General features: G+C 38.9%; 1 protein-coding gene across 2 annotated transcripts in view; it reads right to left on the reverse strand.

The window, feature by feature from the left end:
* LAMC3 (laminin subunit gamma 3) overlaps positions 1-20,516 on the reverse strand; it is a 4,228,426-nt gene that overhangs the window by 850,583 nt on the left and 3,357,327 nt on the right. For both annotated transcript variants that reach the window (XM_044058389.1, XM_044058388.1), the window contains one exon: positions 13,725-13,869. In XM_044058389.1, the coding sequence (XP_043914324.1) occupies positions 13,725-13,869 (145 nt within the window). The remainder of the gene's footprint in view (positions 1-13,724; positions 13,870-20,516) is intronic.

The following is a 20,516-nucleotide window of genomic DNA, read 5'->3' on the forward strand; positions in this document are numbered from 1 at the left end:
GCCTTGGGATAAGGCCGAAAGGGAGTGGAAAATCATGCCCCTACGGCAGTCAGAGTCTTACCCTCCTGTTCACAGCGGGTAAGTGTGTCTTTCACCTTGGGTCCAAACAGGGAGGACCCATCAAAGGGGGCGTCGGCGAATGAAGACTTGAAGGCCTCCGCGAAATGACACAGGCGGAGCCAGGCTTGTCTCCGTAAAGCAGTGCCTGTACCCGCCGCTCTACTCGCCCCTTCGGCCGCATACGAAATGAGCCTCATGGACGAGTTCGAAATGGATGACATTGTAGCCAGCTGAGATCCAACCGTCTGGGCCAGCTCCTCAGGCAGGTTACCTAAGAGGGTATCAGATAGCTCCTTAATCAGATCCCTCTGGAATCTTGTAAAGTGCGTCAGGTAGTTCAAAGACCTCAGAGTAAAGGCCGCTGAACTTAGGGTGCGCTTGCCGTACCGATCCATGCTCCTAGACTCCTTATTAGGAGGATGGACGGACGTAGAAGCCTCTGCTACATCCTGCTGCGTAGCAGATGCCACCACCATAGCATCCACAGCCACACCTTTCGTAAGGAACTCTCTATCTGGGGGCGCCGAAAGAAATTTGTTTGGACGAGCGGGCACCGGTTCCACAGAGTCCGGGTGTTCCCACGCCCTTCGACAGATCAAATCCAAGAGCTCGTCGAAGGGCGGAGACACCCAGGAGGCGGAGGGCTGAGCCCCGAAGGCCTTCAGGAACACCGACTCATCAGCAGAGGGAAGTTTGGACTGCCAGCCGCCTCATTGTTTTAGGGCTTCCAGGATGTCTGCAAAGGAGACATCATCCGAGGACGACTTGGGGGACCCCTCTGCATCATCGAGATCAGTGTCAGATGTCAAAGACTCGTCAGGGGAGTCAACGTGCTTCCTCTTGCACGTTTTCTTCCTGGGAGGTTCTTCCGAAGAGGCTTCAGAAGGACCTCCAGGAGGGGGAGAAACCCCAGCGGGGGTAACCTGAGGCCCAGGGGCTCCGCTGTCTGCGGACAGGGGAACTGCCAACGACCCAGTCTCCAAATGTAGGGAAGGAGCTGGGGAAACTGTGGAGGTAGCCAATGAAGATTTGTCTAGAGCACTCCTCATAGCCCTGAAGGCGGGACCACCAGAATCCTGGGAAGGTCCCCCCTCCGTGGCCACGACAGTGGATGGTACTCCCGCCGCCGACGCACCAAGAGGGAGACTTGGGACCGAAGGTATCAATCCCAAAGCCTCCCCCCCAGGGCCGAAGAAAGAAGTCCGTGCACTGAACTCCGACCCAGGAGCCGGAGTCGGAGCAAGGGTCAGGCCTGACCCTAACACCCCCACTGGTTCCACCAACACCTGCTCCAATGGTGCCGAAGCTGTTGGAGGAGGAAGTACAGTAAGGGAGTGGACCATCGGCTCCGAAGCCAAATGGGCTGGAGCCAAAACCATCTTTTGGAACACCGGAGACTGGAAGAGTCGAAGGAGCACCCTGTCGATGTCCGAATCAGACATCCTAGAAGATCTCGAGGATACCGATCGGGCCCGAACCGATTTCTCCATCGGCTCCGAAAGGCTCGGGGACCGGCTCCAAAAGGACTCAACAATTATCGGCTCCGAGGAAACCTTCAAAGAAATTTCCCTCAGTGCCGATAAAGACTTCGGCTCCGAGGGGGAAGTGTCTGAGCCGATGACCCTTATCGGCTCCAATATCAGTGGAGCCGATGAGGGTGACCCGCCTCTCGATGCCCCAGACCTCGGCTCCGAAACCAGAGGGGTCGAGGCTGGAGGCATCGAGGCAGACCGTTCCGACCTCGGCTCCGAAGTCCGTGGAGCCGATGGAGAAGTCTGCCTAGTCTTCTTAGCCGTCGGATCCGACTGACTGGTCGGAGCCAGCGCTTTCCTCTTTTTGGAAGGAGAAGGAGAGGAAGACAAAGCCTCCTCAAAGGAAGGCTTAATTAATCCTTTGAGGATTAATTTGTTCTTCCTCTCCTGGAGGACTCTGGAGGAAAACGCATGGCATACACTGCATGATTCCTGTAGATGTTTGGCGCCAAGGCAATAGACGCACGAGGAGTGGTCGTCCGTTATGGACATTTTGAACCCACACCTCGTGCACTTCTTAAACCCAGAGGGTTTATGTTCTTTAGACATAATGTAGAAAAAATATAGCACAACAGTAGATTAAGCGTTTATATACACAAAAACACCAACTCTGAAAAAATATTAACCAAAGAACTTTTCTCTTTTTTTTTTTTTTTTTTTTTACAAGAACAGTAAGAAAGGAAAAGGGAAACAAGGAGGGTCAAGACCCTCTAACTCAAACGGGTACTTGACCCACACACAACCACTAAAGTAGCTAGTACAGGGGAAGGCCCCTCTAACTTAAACGGAACCTTCTCTGACAGGAAAAAATAATCAAAACTCAATGAAAGAACAAGAAACACACTCGTACACAAAAAATAGCCGTTAAAACAGCTTTTGGGTTGAAATAAGTGAACTACTGACAGGAAAAGAGACTATAAATATAGTACTTAGCCCAGCCAATGTTGAGACCACGTCCAAGCTCTGTAAGCGGCAAACGAGATCTGGGGGATTAGTGGTGGTGCATCCTGGGATAAAGATAGCTCAGCCAATTAGAGGCCTCGCTCTATAGCATAAGCGTGCCGAGTCGGAGCCGAGGGATCGGCTCCGAACCCATCAGTCAGAATGTAGGCGAGATAGGATCACATAACATCACTATACTTGAGGTTGTCACAAATATTAAATTACTGGGAGTCACCACAGACAATCTAAAATTTGGCCTTCACACCCAAAATGCTATCAAAAACATCTACATAAAACTAGGACTCTAACACAAGGCATCTTCTTTACTCACTTTGTAATCCAGGAAGACCACTACCTCACATATCTACTGCTAACCCTCTGCTATGCTTTTCCTCTACTCCCAAATGTCAACTCTTCCCTTTTGATCAAACTAAAACAATGTTATAATAAAATAGCAAAACCTGCTACCAACTTTTCTAATAAAACATCAAACTGCCTATCACTCAGTCAGCTAAATTGGATGGAGTCCCCCACTATCAAAAATTCAACCAACTTAAACTAGCCCATAGTATAAGTTATAACCCAAATAAATGTTTAGCCCTCAAGACAGTAATGCTATGGTATTCCCTATCTAGACCTATGAGGTCTAAGGACACATATCTTGCCCTAGTTCACAGAAAGTGCAATAAACACAGAGAAGCAATATGTTATACGTTTCCAAATGTAAGACTTAAGACAAAACCTCTTGGATTCCAAATTATGCTCCTGTCTTTCTTCTCCTGGCTAAACATTACTAAAACTGTTGAACACAAATCCAGTAGCACAATAACAAGTGCCGGACAGGCGTTGTTTAATATTCAGAATATATTTATTATGAAAATAAATTGGTAAGCGCTTTCGGCTATGCAATACAAGCCTTCATCAGACAATCTAACAAACACATTGCTTCAGCACTTACAAGTTTATTTTCATAATAAATATATTCTGAATATTAAACAACGCCTGTCCGGCACTTGTTATTGTGCTCAATAGTTTGTCGTTTTTGGAGTTTTTATTACTAAAACTGTATTCATCTATTTTTTTTATCTATACTGTCTGTCTGGTCTTCCCACATATTCACCGTTTCCAGACTTTCATCAGAAAACTCAGTGGCTATCTAGAAATTCTTTCTGAACAATCTGAATTCTAGTAGTAATGCCCTACACATACTTTACTGCAATCAATTAACTTGCTTGAAGTTGAAATACTGTAAATATCTTTGACAAGCTCCATTATATAGCTCCAAGGATTATATTCATTTTTTTCCGCACAACTTACTATATATACTTTGTGATATTTAACACCTGATTGTAATGTGTTGTGTAACTTCTTTTAAAAATTGCTATCTAGGTAGCTTTTTTCGCTGGGCCTTTAATGAAAAGGGCCTGTTGTGGACGTGATCCACTTCGACTTTCCTTTTAAACAAATACTAATAAATAAATAAAATAAATAAATGTCAAGTAGATTTTCCTTCTGGAAATACATCCACTTATGGCTTGTAAATGGTGACTGATGCTTTAGTAAATGATTCACATAAATGCTTTGCTGTATGTACACTGCTCTTATACTAACAGTTATTATGTTTACTTTCCATTATTCTGACATTTCTTAATATAATAGTCCTCCATTAAAGCCACATAGGACACTAAGCATATATTTCAACGCTTAATTATTTGGGGATTTTTTAACATATACTTCTACTGTTGGTTACTTAGGTTTTATTAGCAAAGAGTAGGATTTATTTCTGTTTACTTACCCCCTCATCTTGGATTTGCCACCTAGCTTAACTATCTTCCTGAAGCTTTACAACACAAATTTCTATCTTCTCACAGACATGCTGCCTCATCTCTTATTAGGAGTTAATTGGTTAAGAATGTTGTAGGGGCCCATCACACCATTCCTTCCCTTGCCTCCAATATATGACTCTGGTAAATACTGTGAGATGGGCCACCACACCACCCCCTTTCTTGCACCCTTCAATTGACTCTAGCATTGTTTTTTTCATTTCTACTCCTTTAACTGAAATGCATTGACCTTTTAAACTCAGACTTTACAGCTGCATTTCTTCAAAAAAAAAAAAACAGTCACCCAAACAAAAAGGTTGTCCAAAATCCCCATTTTTCTGTGATCTCAAATCTAGCTCATTATCTGATTTTATAGTGCAAACTGTACTACGCAAACCTATAACCTATGTGCTACTGGCATCATTTCTAGTTATACATGTTGGTAACTTTCTCATTAAGTCAGATTTCTTTGAATAAATGCTAGACTTGCACAGCTCGGATTTCTAATTCATAGCGAGTGAGAGAGACAGAGAGAAAGAGAGAGAGACTTCTTAGTTTCCCTGGCTAAGTGACACCAATTATCTGTTCAGAAGTGACTACCATACTGACAGGATCATATGGAGTGTTATCAGTTCAGAGCGAATGCCATGCTGACAAGATTATTGAAAGTATTCTTGTTCTACTCAGCACTACTACTGTGCCACCATCATAAACACTGTTCAGTCATCTAATCCCTTATATAATATGATTGCTGCTTGTCTCTACCTAAATGAGTTTTGATAAACATTTATCTGTCTCAGTAAGATAAAGTCAGCCATTACAGATCATATAGCACCCACCTTCACACTATATTAATATCATATGTTGAACATATTGCCTTTGCATATGCAATCATATGTTGAACATATTGCCTTTGCATATGTTTGGGATTACTTTGCATTCGATCCATTATTTTGACAAAGTCAGCGGCTAAAGAGATAAAACAATTGCCTTTGGTGCTAGATGATTAGAGGGATGTAGGTTCTATTCCCACTTGAGATACCTGGATTAATTTTTCTAATAGTAACACTGCAGTGAGCACAAATGTGTGTGTGTGTGTGGGGGGGGGGGGGTTGCACTCTTGAGTGTGTCATCTTTTGGATGAGGTATTAAACTGAGGTCTCATCTGGGGATACCTCAGGTGGATATAAAATATGCCATGGCACTTGTTGAAAAAAAATGGTTTCACATATAATTATTCAAATCAAATGTATTTACACTTTTTTCTTACAGAAATTTTCAAATAAATAATGCTTCAATAAACAGAATTACATAAAAAGATACTATACCCCCCTTTTTAATGGTATTGATTCATCCTCCCCACCCTTTTTTCCATCACCATTTTTTAATTTACTCAATAACACCATGAACATCCCACAACCTATTAAACAGCAATTCCTGACATCTTAAAATGACACATAATTCATACAGTGCTCAATAATATTCTGTTTTCCATATCTTGATTCTTTTGTTAACATAAAACCCATGCATTAACATGTTCATATTAAATTTCTAAAACATTAAATTTTTAAACTCCATATCATTTTGATTCTGTCACGCACTAATAAAAATGTTTTATAATTCCTCAGCCTCAACAGACATCACATATCCTTTCTCCTAATTTCTTACATTTCATAAAACTCTTTAATAGAAGTTTATTTAATGTTAATCTTTATAAAAAAGACTTATTTCAATCTTAACTTTAAACCTTTCTCTTCTCAGTCTTATTGTTTCTATAATAGTATCATCTTTGTATTTGTATACTTCTATATAATAAAAGCTTTCCATTACCTGTTCACACCATACCTTCCAAGTCTTAGACTCATCACTCCACGTAAGTTTATACTTTATCATTTTATCACAATATTTTTTCATCTCTATATTCTCATTTATTTCATTTTCTCCTACCTCCCATAAGTCCCATATACTTTTCCCGAATATTTAACATATGATAGTCTCATTTATATACTTTAGTTTCTTTAAAATCCAGAAAAGGTTAAGAGAAGAGAGAAAAACTAGTGTTTTTAAGGCCAAACCTCCTCCTTCATAATCACAGAAAAGAACACCTCTATTAATTGGTCTCAATATGGAACCCTATTTAGCAGAAAAATAATTTACAGAAGTTATTTTTCTAATTTGGATGTAGAACTAAAAATCCCACTGATATATCCTACTGTTCATAGTAAAAGTGAATGAATAAGATATAAGTTTTCTCTTATAAGTTGATCTAAAAATCTTCCACATATTTGTAATATTCCATACTTCTCCAACTAGCATTTTCCATTGATCAGATACAGTCTCTAGTTTACCAGTTATTATTCCCATTACATTTATTTTCCCACAGAAAATTAAATCCTTGCTATACTGATCACATCACCAAAACTTTTATATTTTCTGTTATATAAAGTCCCATCTAACCTAATTTGCTTTATAGTGCAGTTATAGTTTCTCTAATTCACTTGTTTATTTTAGCCATAATTATTAAATATTCAGCATATGCCATATACATAGGAACACAAATGTCATCTGTAATCATAAATTCTCCCTGTTCTAAGTTCCTGTTACTTTTGTAATAACTGAATTAATAACCAAAGTAAACAAAATTCCACTCGAGACATTCTTGCTTTAAACTGTATTATATCCCTAGTTCTCTTCGTAACTGTCCATTAATCAGTATTCTAAGTATTTGAATAAAGAATGACAAACTGACAAACTGTTTCTATAACTCATACTACAACAGTGTATTCCACATATTGTCATGATTGATATTACTGCATGTTTATTCAACATTATAAATAACCATTCTTCCTTATAAATTTTCCATTTCTATACTATCAACATTATTTTAGGTCTCACTTTTATACTATAATTACCATCCTCAAAAACTTTATGCACAGGCTTGCCAATTCATTTTTGCAAAATTATCATAAATAATTTATACTCAAATATTTAATATCAATAGTCTCCATTTTTGATGTCTTGCTTCTCTCCTTTTTTAAATATAAATTTAATCATACCTGTACAAATTCTTTTATCATTTTTACCATAAGTTAACCACTCATTCAATGCATTCAAAAATTCCCTTTTTTTCTACTGTCAAATGTCTTGTAAAACTCCTATCCAATATCATTTGTTACATTTACAGCAGTCAAAACTGAATTCATGTCTTCCAACGTGATTTTTAATTATCCCTTGTATGTCAGTGTCATCCAATTTTTCAACACTTTATCCTTCCACTTCAATATATCTTTTTACCACACACTTTCTCAATATAACTTTCAATGGTAACAATATCAATCTGGTTATAAACTGTTTCCAATTCTTCAGTTCTAATAACATCTATTTTACCTTCACTCTATATTTTCCCTAAAAAAATTGAGATTACTTAATTTTTACCATGCAACTAATATTTTCATTACACATTTTCATTATTCTCTTAATATTTACATGTTTCTATCTATATATATATATATATATATATATATATATATATATGGGAACACCACACAATCTCAAAAGTCTGAATTCTCAAATTTCAAACTATTGAGATGAGAGTGCCGAAATCCCACAATACCGAAAAATCAGAAGCGCAAATTTCAAAATCCTGATAATCGGAGATGTTGAAATTCGTGGTTCTGGTGTTGCGGTTTGTGAATGGGTAGGTGGAAGGTAGGGTAAGTATTTCTCTGTGTGTGTTGGTTAGGGGTTGTAAGTGTGTGTGTAACTGTGTGCTGTGAATGCGATGTGTGTGTGCGAGGGGAACGGTGGTGTGTGGTGTTGTTTTCATGTGTGTCTGTGTAGTGTGACCTTGGAGTTAGAATATTTAAGTAGGGGGTTGTGGGGGGTGAAGCCCCCCACATAGGGGGTGCTGGGGGGCTTGCCCCCTGCTTGTTTGTAGTGTAGGTTTGTTTGTTTGTGTTCTGGGGAGGGTGTGTGAATGTTTGTGTGTGCTGTATGTTTGGTATACTTTTTGTGATTTCGAATTTCGCGGTTTTGGTTTTTTGGTGTTTCATGTCTTCGGTCTCGTTATTTTGGGCATCGGTAATGTGTGTATTCGGGATTTAGTAGGGGATCCATATATATATATATATATATATATATATATATATATATATATGTATATAAACACACACACACACACACTATATATATATATATATATATATATATATATATATATATATATATATATATATATATATATATATATATATATATATATATATATGGGTCACCTTCATTTGTCTGACAGTTCATTTGCCTGACAGAAATTTCAGGCAACCCAATTGCCTGACAGTTCATTTGTCCGACAGTTCATTTCCCCAACAATTAGAAAAAGGCAAATAAAAGGTATATGTCCTTTTCCCCACTGTAGTGCGATCCTGGAGTTAGAATATATAGTTAGGGGGTTGGGGGGTGAAGCCCCCCCACCTACTTTGGTTTTATATTGTCCAGTTTGTTTTTTTATTGTTCACTAAAAGCAAAGTAGGTGGGGGGCAAAGCCCCCCACCCCCAACTATATAGTCTAACTCCAGTATTGCACTACAGTGGGGAAAAGGACATTTACCTTTTACTTGCCTTTTTATAATTGTCGGGCAAATGAACAGTTAGGCAATTTGACTGTCTGAAATTTCTGTCGGGCAAATGAACTGTCAGGCAAATGAAGGTGACCCACATATATATATATATATATATATATATATATATATATATATATATATGCATATTCCTGTTTCTAGAATTTTTTTTTTCATTTCTACTAAAGATCATATAATATGCACTAACAATAGCATTATGTTTTTGTTTTTCTTATTTCCAAAATAATTTCTCTAATCTTAAATATTCTTTCTTATATTTTTGTACAAACTATCTACCACTTTTCATACGAGTCCTACAAGGCAACATTATATAATGTTCTTTTCATAACTTAGCCATCTCTCTCCCTCTCTTATAAAACTTTGATTTTCTGTAATTGCACACAAGCCTTTCAATACCTTTTCCTTCCAGGATATACCCACCTCTACTGATTATAACAAATGTGACATAACAATGATCAGAAAAAAAAGACTTCATTAGTGTCTTCAAGTACTTCTTTCATGCCTTCTCTGAATAAAACATAATCAATCTCAGTTTTAAACTGCCCTCACATCTATGCATATGGTGTGTCTGCCTATGTGTAATTCTGTTTCCTGATATATTATGCATTGTGTGAAATGTATTTCTTTATTTAGGAGCGGGCATATCTAAATTCATTGCTTACATATACTACTTTTTTCAAGCTTGTGAACTGGTAACCTGACCCACAAGTTTGCTGCAGTATGCTTGGGTCATAATCCTCTTGCTTTTCCATTAGCAATATAGAAAATGTCTCCCTCATTTTCCCACAAGTTTTCAGTATGCATGCTCAGTAGCAGAAACCTTCCTCACTGTTACAGTCCCCCATTCTCTCTCTCTCTGAAGATCATAGGGCATCCAGTGGTATTTGCAGTTGATGCTATCATGGTACCTGTTAATTTCTAGAGCAACTAAACTACATCAGAAAGCAATAAATCTTGAACACACCTTTGTTGCAAAAGCTGCCCATTACCATGAGTTTCTGCTGATAAACTGAAAGACCTCACCAAGTGGTAACTGCTCAATCACTCAAAGTCCTGAACTGAACAACAAAAGTGATTAACTGGATAGCGAGTAGTTAAATGGCTTTGGTGGTATTATTTATTTCCAGTTTACATGCTGCTTTTCCTGCTTCGAAACCTTGAGAAAGATTAGCAATTAGCATGCTAAATTGTTGCTTCAAATGTGCTATATTTTGCCTTCAACTCTAAAAAAGAATCCATCTAGAACTATCATGTCATAACATATACAGAACATTTTTGTAAGCTAGCTTAAATATATAATACTATGAGCCTACTGATATCTTTTAAAGACACATTTCTTGTAGGTAGGTAGTTACTTACTAGGCTTGCAGTCTACAGGACCACTTAGGAGCCCAGCCCAAATTCCCAGTTGCCCTTAAGCACTGACTTGTTCAGGGTCACAGAGTTGGCAAATGAGGGCCGAGGGAATCACACCCTGTACCACAGGAACTAGAGCTCACAGCCGTAACCCTTTGCACTGACTGCCAGGTCTATGACTTATAAATGTTATAAATGTCCATTTCTGAATGATGTCTGAGATTATTAACAACATCTGTAATAAGAGTCCTTTAAGCACTTCTCACAATTCTCCAGAATGTTAAATAATGTATTTCTTGTTGAAAATATCCTTCTTAGCACTGAAAAGGGATAGTATCTGAATGATTTTGCAGTTAATAATTCATAGCTTGAAAAGTAACCTTCTACAATGTGGAAGTATTCCTTTTTTCTGTGACCAATGGCAATTTCTAGCATTTCTGAAGTTAAACTTGTCTGTACACTTATTGAGTTTGGGCTCGGAACAAAATTTCTGACCCACCCATTATTAAGCGGGGCTTAGTCTGTACTACTTCTCTTTGTCTCCCCGATTAGTATCCACAACAGCTGTTTTCTGTTAACTACAACTAATGCAGGTATGATAAAATCAGATACTCCCTCAGCAAATTGTATAATCCTCATTATCTTACTTTATACAGAGGTGCATAGGCTCACTTTTATGGAGTTTTGTGCACTGCTCAGTACCTCACATTATCCCCACCGCCACCTTTACCTTAGATTAACAATTTCCTGATATAAAATTGTATTTACTTATGTTGGACAAAATCAGTAGGCAGTGTAGCTTATACAGTGCTGGGAAACAAAGAGTCCAGTTCATGCTTATGTACAGAGCCATCAGCATGTTTGACACTAATCCTTTGAAAATATCTTAGCTCTGGGCTCACTGGCACAACATATTTCCTATTCTGTGTGGCAGTCTCTTATGCAGAGACAAGCAAAAAGTCAAGACTGGAAATGGATTCACTCTCCACATTTCTGTATCAACTAAGTCCACCTTGCAGAACCAGGATTCAGTCCAGCTGGAAAGTCAGTACTCTGCTCCTGCTGACCTAGGTCTCAGGTGTCAGAATGTCCCCATATAGTTTCCAACATGGTATCTGATAATTCCTTCATAACATTCTTGAAGGGTTGTTAATTTGTTTGTCAGTAGCTGCCCTGGGGTACTAGTGGGATGAATTATTCAATTTTCCTTACAAAACTAGAAAATGTTTATAATGCAAACTGAGTTTCACTGTCAATGACAATATGGCTTGGTAAACAATAAGCAGTGAAGTCTTAAATGACCAATGGCAGTTTGAGAAGTGATTTCAGGCACTAAAAATATTTCTACCCATTTTGAATACTCATCTACCACTTCCAAGAATGTATTACGTCTAAAAGGTTTTGATCTTTTTAAAAATTCCTAGAGCTATGGTGGTGTTTAGCTAGGCATTTTCTATGAAATATAACTTTCCACAAAACCCTTTCACATACTCAATCTATTCATTAAGCTTTGACCAAGAGACTACTCTTCTCACTATGGTATCATTTTAACAATGCCAGTGAGCAGTGAATGGAGTTTTTCTAGTACAGATTTTCTGAATTTATATAGAACTAATTCTCAATTGCCCAATAATATAAAACTTTTCTTAATGAATATGATTTCACCATGACATTCACTGACTTGGTCAACTTTATAAATTCAGTAACCCAAACAAGCCAACTTATTTTAATTTCTTTGTCATCCATAGAAACGAATCCATGCATTTTCCTTGTTCACCATGCAGCCAAGATCTGGAATTTTCTCCCTAGCCAAAGGAAATGTTTTGATTCACCCAAAACTTTTATAAACTCACAAAATCCTGCATTGTCATACTTTATGCCTGTCAGTGTTCTCACCAAGTCCATTACTTGCTTAACTATATTCTACTTTTTGTTATATACCATTGTAATCCTCATCTAACACTTTGGCTTATATCTATTCTGATTTTTTTTTCTGGTTCACTGTTCTATACTCATGGGCTTTTCTTGGACTTAACAGAAAATGATCACTGTTCTTGTCTACATTTACTTGTTTCCATTTTTGTTTACAGAGTACATGCAGTGAGCTGTCTAATGTACCAACCTGGTAAAAAGTGTCACAAACAAAATGTGTAAGTAAAAGTGTTGTGGTTTTCACTCCTACATCGCCAGCTGGTGGCAGCAATATGTCCCACCTTTTTGGCTACTAAAATTTCAGAACTTTCAGTCATAACAAGAGTTTGACATTATTAGTAAAGAACACAGCATGACCATATTATGTACAAGATTAAATACCTTTGCCATCTTCAATATACAGTAAAATTATTCTGTTCAAAGACAGGACACCAACCACACACACCGAAAATGTGAGAGAAGAAAACAGCAGTAGGTGTGGTGACATTAAATGCAAGTTATTGAACTACAAGTAATAGTTTATTCCTTCAAATGCAACATCCATATTCACTATCATAAATACATCTAGTTTTCAGAGACAATGTGTATGTATGTCTTAAAGCATACAAAATATCTGTTTTCTTATCATTATTTCATCAAATTAATTATACAAAACAAGTAGCAGGAGAATGCTGATTCAGTTAATGCCCTTCAACATGGATTAAATAGTTCATGGACAAAATGTTTATTAAGGGGTAAACTGACAGACATTATAGAAATTAATTTCCCTTTTTGTTTTTATGTATGTATGTACATTTTGTCATGTTAGTAAGAAAGCTGAATGGGATAATTGTATTGTTTCAAAAAAGTTTTACAGGCAAGATTAACAGAATACTTGAATGGAAACCACTAGCCTGTTTTTCCTTTTTTATAAAGAAATAGCACATTTTACTATTGGACCATTCTGTGCCTACTTTTAAGAAAATGATTCTGGATCACAGACAATTTTTAGTTATATTTTAGCATTTGACATTTTCTTAACACTTGTGTTTAATTTAAAAAATACACAAAAGAATTGTTTAAAACGAAAAGATCATGATGTTTAAATTATACCCAGTTTACCTACTAGATAAAAATGTTTTACATCACAATGTGAAAAAAATTACATTTTTCAGTTAGATAAATCTGAATCATAAACGCTTTATGTTCACCTTTTTAGTGGCTGAATGAAGAGCAAAAAAAGAATAGTTCTCTCATTCCATACTGCCATACCAAAATGTAATAAAATGGCAATTATTTATATATTAGAAATAAGCTTTCATTCTTTTGGAATTCTGAGCTCTTAATGGAGTAAAATTGATTTGTAGACAGACATGAATAAGATTTTCATTTTGACATGCACTATGCATCTAATTGGGCTTACAATGATAATGTACTTTAATGATTTTTTGCTTCTGTCCTACCTTTCATTAAGTACGGTTCAGAGCTCCACTCTCCAGATGACTCTTCCTGTTGTACTGGGTAGTACCAGGCCCTGCTGTAAGTATTGCAGTCTGGCTCTTTCAGAAATTCTTCCAACTTTTGAAGCTTCTCTTTCAGTTTTTTTGCCTGCAGGAAGAGAACAGTGATTTCTATAAACTATTTATAACCATACTTCTTAGAACAAGAAATCTGGACAAAGCCTAAAATAATTGGGGGGGGGGGGGGGGTTCAAAGCACTAAAGATAGGGACAGATTTTAAATACTGCACTTATAAACTTAGAAAGTTGCTAGTATAACAGGATTTGTGTTAGTATGCATTTTCTTAAGGATATGAAGTCTAAAACTCAAATGTCATTGTTTAGTGGACTTCGCTCCATGGTGATTTGTTAAAATATGAGGCAAAAATTTGGACAATTGAGAGGTATGTTTATAATTGAAAACCATACTATGTGTATGTCTCTCACAGACACTGTTGAAAAACACTGGACTAACCATAAGGAAAGCAACACAAACAAGCCCACTCTTTAGTTGTGCTGTGCAAATACAATAAGGACTGTGACAATTGTAGTACAACGTGGTATTAAAATCCAAGCTAACACTTTCAGGCACCATGAAATAAAAGAATGATACCCTGACTACAACCCAGATGATCCAAGACTGATTAGTGAAGAAGCCATGCAGGAAAGCACTGTAGTGAAAAGTCAGAGATAGCTTGGCCATTGTAAGGGGGAGTGAGGTTGTCAATCCAATTGGGATGTGGTAGTTACTGTAAAAGAAATGCACAGAATACAGCATATGAGCAGAAGATATATGCTTAGCTGCCAGAGGAAGGCATACATAGCAGGCCCTCATGTTAGTGAACAAGCATGGCAGCCACTGGGGTGTGGGGGATGTGAGCCTATAAGAAGAAAAAACATGGGGAGGGTGAGGAATGAATGGGCTGACTGATTGCAGTAGTACTGATGGGGGCACTCACCAGGAGAATATAGAATAAGTACAACGTAAGCTATCAGTTAAAATACAACAATGATCATTTTACACATTTGTATCTAAATAAATTGTACAACCTTTAACCAGACCCGAGACAACTCATCCAAAATGGCATTCACTGAAAGTGCCTCCATTAATGAAATAAAACATAGGTGTTTTTTCAAGGGTAATGCCCCCCCCCCCCATACCAATTAATCTACATTACTTAAATATAATAGCATAGGGTCATACCACCACTGAGTAAAGGAACCAGCTTAGATGAGATTTCTTTTCAATGTCTGGTGACACAATAATGTGTCCTGCTTTATTTTGATCTTAATCTTTGTTCAGCAAAAGACAAGCATTTAGTTGTATTAACAAATCTATGCAGCACTGTCTGGTAATTTTTCCTCTAAGCAAAATATTTATCCAGCCATCCATTTTCTAAACCATCTGTCATAGTGAAGATCTCAATGGTAACAAACTAAATAGGGTAGGCCAGACTTCCCTATCTACAACAGTAGTCTCCAGCCTATTCTGTGGGACCCCAATATGTGCTCATATTAGCTGAAAGATATAATCCTCCAACATATCTTGGGCCTACTCTGTGGGCTATTTATTTACTCTCTGTTGACGGGGTTAGTGCTCTTTTCAGGGGATACCTGTGTTGATATGCATACTGACTATGGTAAATTAGACCAGGGTGTTGGGGAAATTCCCATACTCTTTTTTTGTCCTTCTTTTCTTTTCTTTTGTGTCCTTCTTTTCTTTTCTTTTGTGTCATCCAAATGACATACCTGGGATCCAAAGAGCTATGCCTGGAAAACCTCTTGTGGGAGGCCTCCAGGTCACATCTTCCCAGGATGCTCAAAACACCACAACTGACACCACCCAACACACAGAGAAGCAGTGGCTATACCTTGAGATCCTCCTAATTTTGTTATGAATAGGAACCTAGCCACTTGGCAAAGGATCTTCATTTCTCCCCACTTGTATATGTGATGTCATTATCTCAGTCACTTATCAAAGCTAATGACCATAAGTGAGAAAGGGGATATATACTGGTAAATTATCAGGGCTAAGTCCTCCTTTCCCCACCATAGTCTGATACAAAGCCTGCAGTACAACTGCTGCTGCTGCTGTATTTTTTTGCTAGTTAGACTCCTGAACCACTCCACACTCCTTCATGAGCAAGACCTCAAGATAGCTTAACTCTTCGAAATTAGCAGCTACTCCAACAGAATGAGAGATGATCATCTAACCTTTGAGTTAGAGATGCTGGTTTTCACCTTGGCCACTTCACAGTCAGCAGTGAATCATTCCAATGCATGACAGAGATCACAGTGACATCTGGGCTATCAGGATAATATTATCTACAGACAACAAAGCTACTGCTCTGATGTCCCCACACCGTATAGACTAAAGACCTTATGCGTTGATGTTCAGTTTATGAAAATCACAAAGAGGGTAGTAATAAGAATCATCATTGTTGTAGTGCTCTGTTAACCTTGAAAATATCTGTCAATATCAGAAATTTGAACACAAGTTTTACTTCTCAAATGCAGGGATCAAATGGTCAGAGCAGTATCTCTAGGATCCCATATTACTTTACCATCTCCCATAAAATATTGCAGGGTGCAGGTCCACAAGACACTCACAGACAGCAGTGTCAAACTACCATAACCACTGGCTGAGCAAGGCCAAATATTTTAAACACCATTTCATGGCCAAGACAGAATGAATATATATTGGTCCTCTTAAATCAGAATCTCTACAATTAAATTAAATCTGTCTAGCAACCTGACATATGCTTTCTTGGGGAGGACAACAAATATAATATGCTCACCTATCCCCTTTTTTGAAAAAAGGGGACCAATGCCAGTCTGTTAGGAGGTGCTGTCTCACCCTTCCATATAATATTGAGAATGTGTGTTAGATACAAAACTCCACCACTGTCAAGCATCTGTAGCATTTCCAGCCATATCTAATCTACTCTTGCAAACTTTTCATTGCTGCAGCAATCTCATCTATTGAAATGGATCCAATTTCACTATCTGATTTCCCCCCAGAAGAGAACATGTTTACTGGATCTAGGAGTTTATCAGTTTTCCTATCATGTTTCCACAATGTCTGCAATAAATGTCAGAGTTTTTCCACTCCTGCTGACAACAGTTTGCACAGTATCGCATCTCAGCCTTGGAGTCACTGGATGTTTCATCAGAATCTCTTTGAGGGAGTCCAAAAGCAATTTTCCATGGCCTCACCAAATATCTCTCACACCCTGGCCTTTACTTTGGTGACTGTGCCAGCTACTGCCTTCTTGGCTTGTTAGAACCTATTAGTCAGATCTGGAGATCCACCAGCTAGAATTGCACAGAAGGCCTCATTCTTTAATCTAATAAGAATCAAATTTCACACAGCATTCTAGAATTACAACCATGAAAAATGCTGACTACTATTTGGCAAGATTTCCTTGCTGCCATCTCAGCTACTGAGGTCTTGAACAAGGTCCATTCAAATTTCAAATCCTCAATGACTTGAAGTGCAAAGAAGAAGCTCTTTTTAATGTGGAGTCTAAGCTCATTCCACCCAGATGCATCAGCTAGATGTTCTTGAGATACTCTCATAACAGATTTGGTTTCCCAGGTCTATCCAATCCCTGCCCCTGTCATCTGACCTAACTTATCACTGAATGTTGACTGGTTGACACCTTAACACCTCCCTTGACTGAGGTATCCATAACCTAATGCCTTAAATCAGCTGAGCGAACTATAATGCCAAACATAAAGAGATAATTAACTCACACATGGTTATACTATTTGAAGAAAAACTAGAAACAAAGCAAACTACAGGAATATAATTCAATCATTCATTCTCTGATAACCCATGTAATCTGATTAAGGGTCTCATGGAACCTATGCCTGTCCTGACGGTCAAAAGACATAAAGCACTAAATACATTCTGAACAGGATACACTATCATTGCAAGAGGCATTTACATGTACCTCAACATAGCTATGGGCAGTTTAAAAGAGTGCATATTTATCTACAAAATGTCTCTTAGATGTGTGAGGATGCCAGATGCCCAGAAAAAAATACCTGAATACAACGAGGGCATGCAGACTCCATAATGAATGCATGGCAGCTGAAAACCAAAGTGAAGGACCAATCATTGTGAGGCAGCAACATTAAATATTGTGCCAATCTGCTTCCTATAAGCATACAATTATTAACTAAAACTCCTGCTGTCGCACATGCACACACAAAAACAACATTATGCATTTTAACCTTTTGTTCACCAATGTTAACTAATAAGACATAATTTTGAAAGAGTATCTTTATACATATTTATTTGGGTGGTGCTGTGGTTAGTGTTGTCACCTCACAGCAAGAGGTTTTCCATTTCAATTCTCGGTTGGGTGCCTTCTGTGTGGAGTCTGCATGTCCTCTCTGTGTTCATGTGGGCTTCCTCCTACATTACAAAGACATGCGTCTGGAGCATTTTTCCCTAGGCCTCAACTGAAAATGGGCTCTGTCACAGTCGGACTTTCCTAGTAAACAAATGTTAAGTATATTGTTCAGTCAGCATTCATTAACCATGCTTCAAGGCATCACTTAGAGACACAAAAATTACATTTTAAATGCAATACATTGTCTTCATCCCCTTCATCTAAGCACATGTAGCAAGGTCAGTTTATCTGCTTGGTATGGTTCAGCTATGAGAAGTCAAAGCAAACCTTATCAAAGAGATACAGGGCAAGTGAACTCTCCAAAACAAGCACCCACCAAAACTGCAGGAGAGATAACTGAAAAATTTTTACAGGGGGACAAGCCCTCCTCAGACTTGCATGTTGGATACTTAATGTCGTCATCCACCCTTTAGGTTTACAATCAGTTTGCAGACCATTATAAGCCTTGTCAATAGACCACATTCAAAAGTTCCCTGTGACCTCAAAAAGGGCATGATAAAACAGGTCGAAAAAAAATTTAAGACTGCTAATCCAACTCTATAGGATTATCTGATGGTGGCAAATGTGCTAAAGTGCTTATCAAAGTGGATGCTTGCTCCACAAATAAGACATAGGTTCATAGGTTCATAGGTTCATACTAGGCTATCTGCCCAAGGGCATTTACAAGCCTAGCCCATCGTTTTGTGGCTTACGCCACCCCTTTAGTATGGGGAACTATACCCATTATTTTGCTGTGCCTCTGTCGAGCAGTGACACTGAGGTAATCCCTGGGGTATATCTGCGATCTCCCATCCATTGGTCAAGATTTCTCTTGAACAAGGCCAGCGAGGTGCTCTGCCTCACATGTACCGGGATTTTGTTCCACAGCATAGGGAGTCTTTGGGTGATGAATCTATCCCTCCAGCACGTCCTATTAATAGCCGTGTCGAGGTTTAAGTCTCCCGCCCTTGTGGCTCTGATGGATCTAGATTTTTTGAGGTGAAGCATATTCATCAAATCTGGGTTTGACATGGCCTTGTATGTTAGGCAAAGGTCACCTCTGAGCAAGCGTGGCGACTGAATAGAGCTGGAGTTCTTTCAGTCGGGCAGCATAGGACATATTTTTGAGACCCTTTATCCTTTTGGTGAGGAACTTTTGTGGCCTCTCCAGCTGCTGCAAGTGTTGGGTCAGATACATTCCGAATGGGGCATTGTACTCAATCATTGGTCTGATGAGTGATGAGTAAAGGGAGACTATGACCTCCCTTGATCTAGATGAGAATCCCTTCATGATAAGGTGGGCAATGTAGAAGGTCTTCCTAACTACTTTAGCTACATGGGTGTCGAATGACAGACTACTATCAACCTGGGTCCCCAGGTCCCTGATAACTTCTTCTGTGCTCAGTGGATTGCCACCTATTTGGTAGCTAGGGGTAACCTTGTTTTTCCCGAAGGGTATGACTATGCATTTTTTGGCATTTAACTTTAGGCCGTGGCTCTGGCACCAGTTATCCGTTTCTGTGAGACCCTTCTGAAGGATATCTGTGTCAGATGTGTTTTCTACTATGGCGCCCAGTTTGCAGTCATCTGCAAACTTTGTCAGCCATAACCCTCCTGTGTTTGCTTTTACTTCGGAAAAGTAGATGCCAAACAAGAGTGGGCCCAGGACTGAGCCCTGTGGGACACCACTTGTGACAGGCTTTGAGTCTGACATGGCGCCAGCAACTCTGACCCTGTGGGTTCTGTCACTCAGCCAGTTTGCAACCCATCTTGTGATGTATGGGTTAACATTTAAGCTGATGAGTTTTTCAATGATACCCGAGTGGGGTATTGTATCGAAGGCCTTAGCCAGATCGAGGTAGGCTGTATGGACTGCCTTTCCCTCATCAATGGCTTTGGTGACTGTTTCGAAAAAGTCAACCAAGTTTAAAAGGCATGATCTGCCTTTGACAAAGCCAAACTGGGTTGGATCCAAAGTCTGCAAATTCCTATGTCTTTATTTATGAGGTCCATTATGATCCTCTCCATGGCTTTGCAGATAAGGCTTGTCAAGCTAATGGGCGGTAATTTCCAGGGTCGGTGGAGGCACCGCCTTTGTGAAGTGGGACCACAGTTGCAGTGCGCCACTCCTGGAGTGCGTATCCAGAGGTAAGACTTTGATTAAACAGCTGTCCTAGCTGTGGGTTTAATTCCTCATTGAGTTCGTGGAGCACACAGCCGGGGACACCATCAGGTCCCATGGATGCTGTGTTTTTTTGCTTTGGAGAGAGCAGTTCTCACTTGGGCGCTGGAGATGTTTGGGGGGCTGAAATCGTTTGGTATAGATATCTCTCCTTTTGGGGGGGGGGAGAAGTTT

Source organism: Protopterus annectens, chromosome 16.part0 (genome assembly GCF_019279795.1).
Source record: "Protopterus annectens isolate FY-2018-M chromosome 16.part0, PAN1.0, whole genome shotgun sequence".
In the NCBI taxonomy this organism is placed as follows: domain Eukaryota; kingdom Metazoa; phylum Chordata; order Ceratodontiformes; family Protopteridae; genus Protopterus; species Protopterus annectens.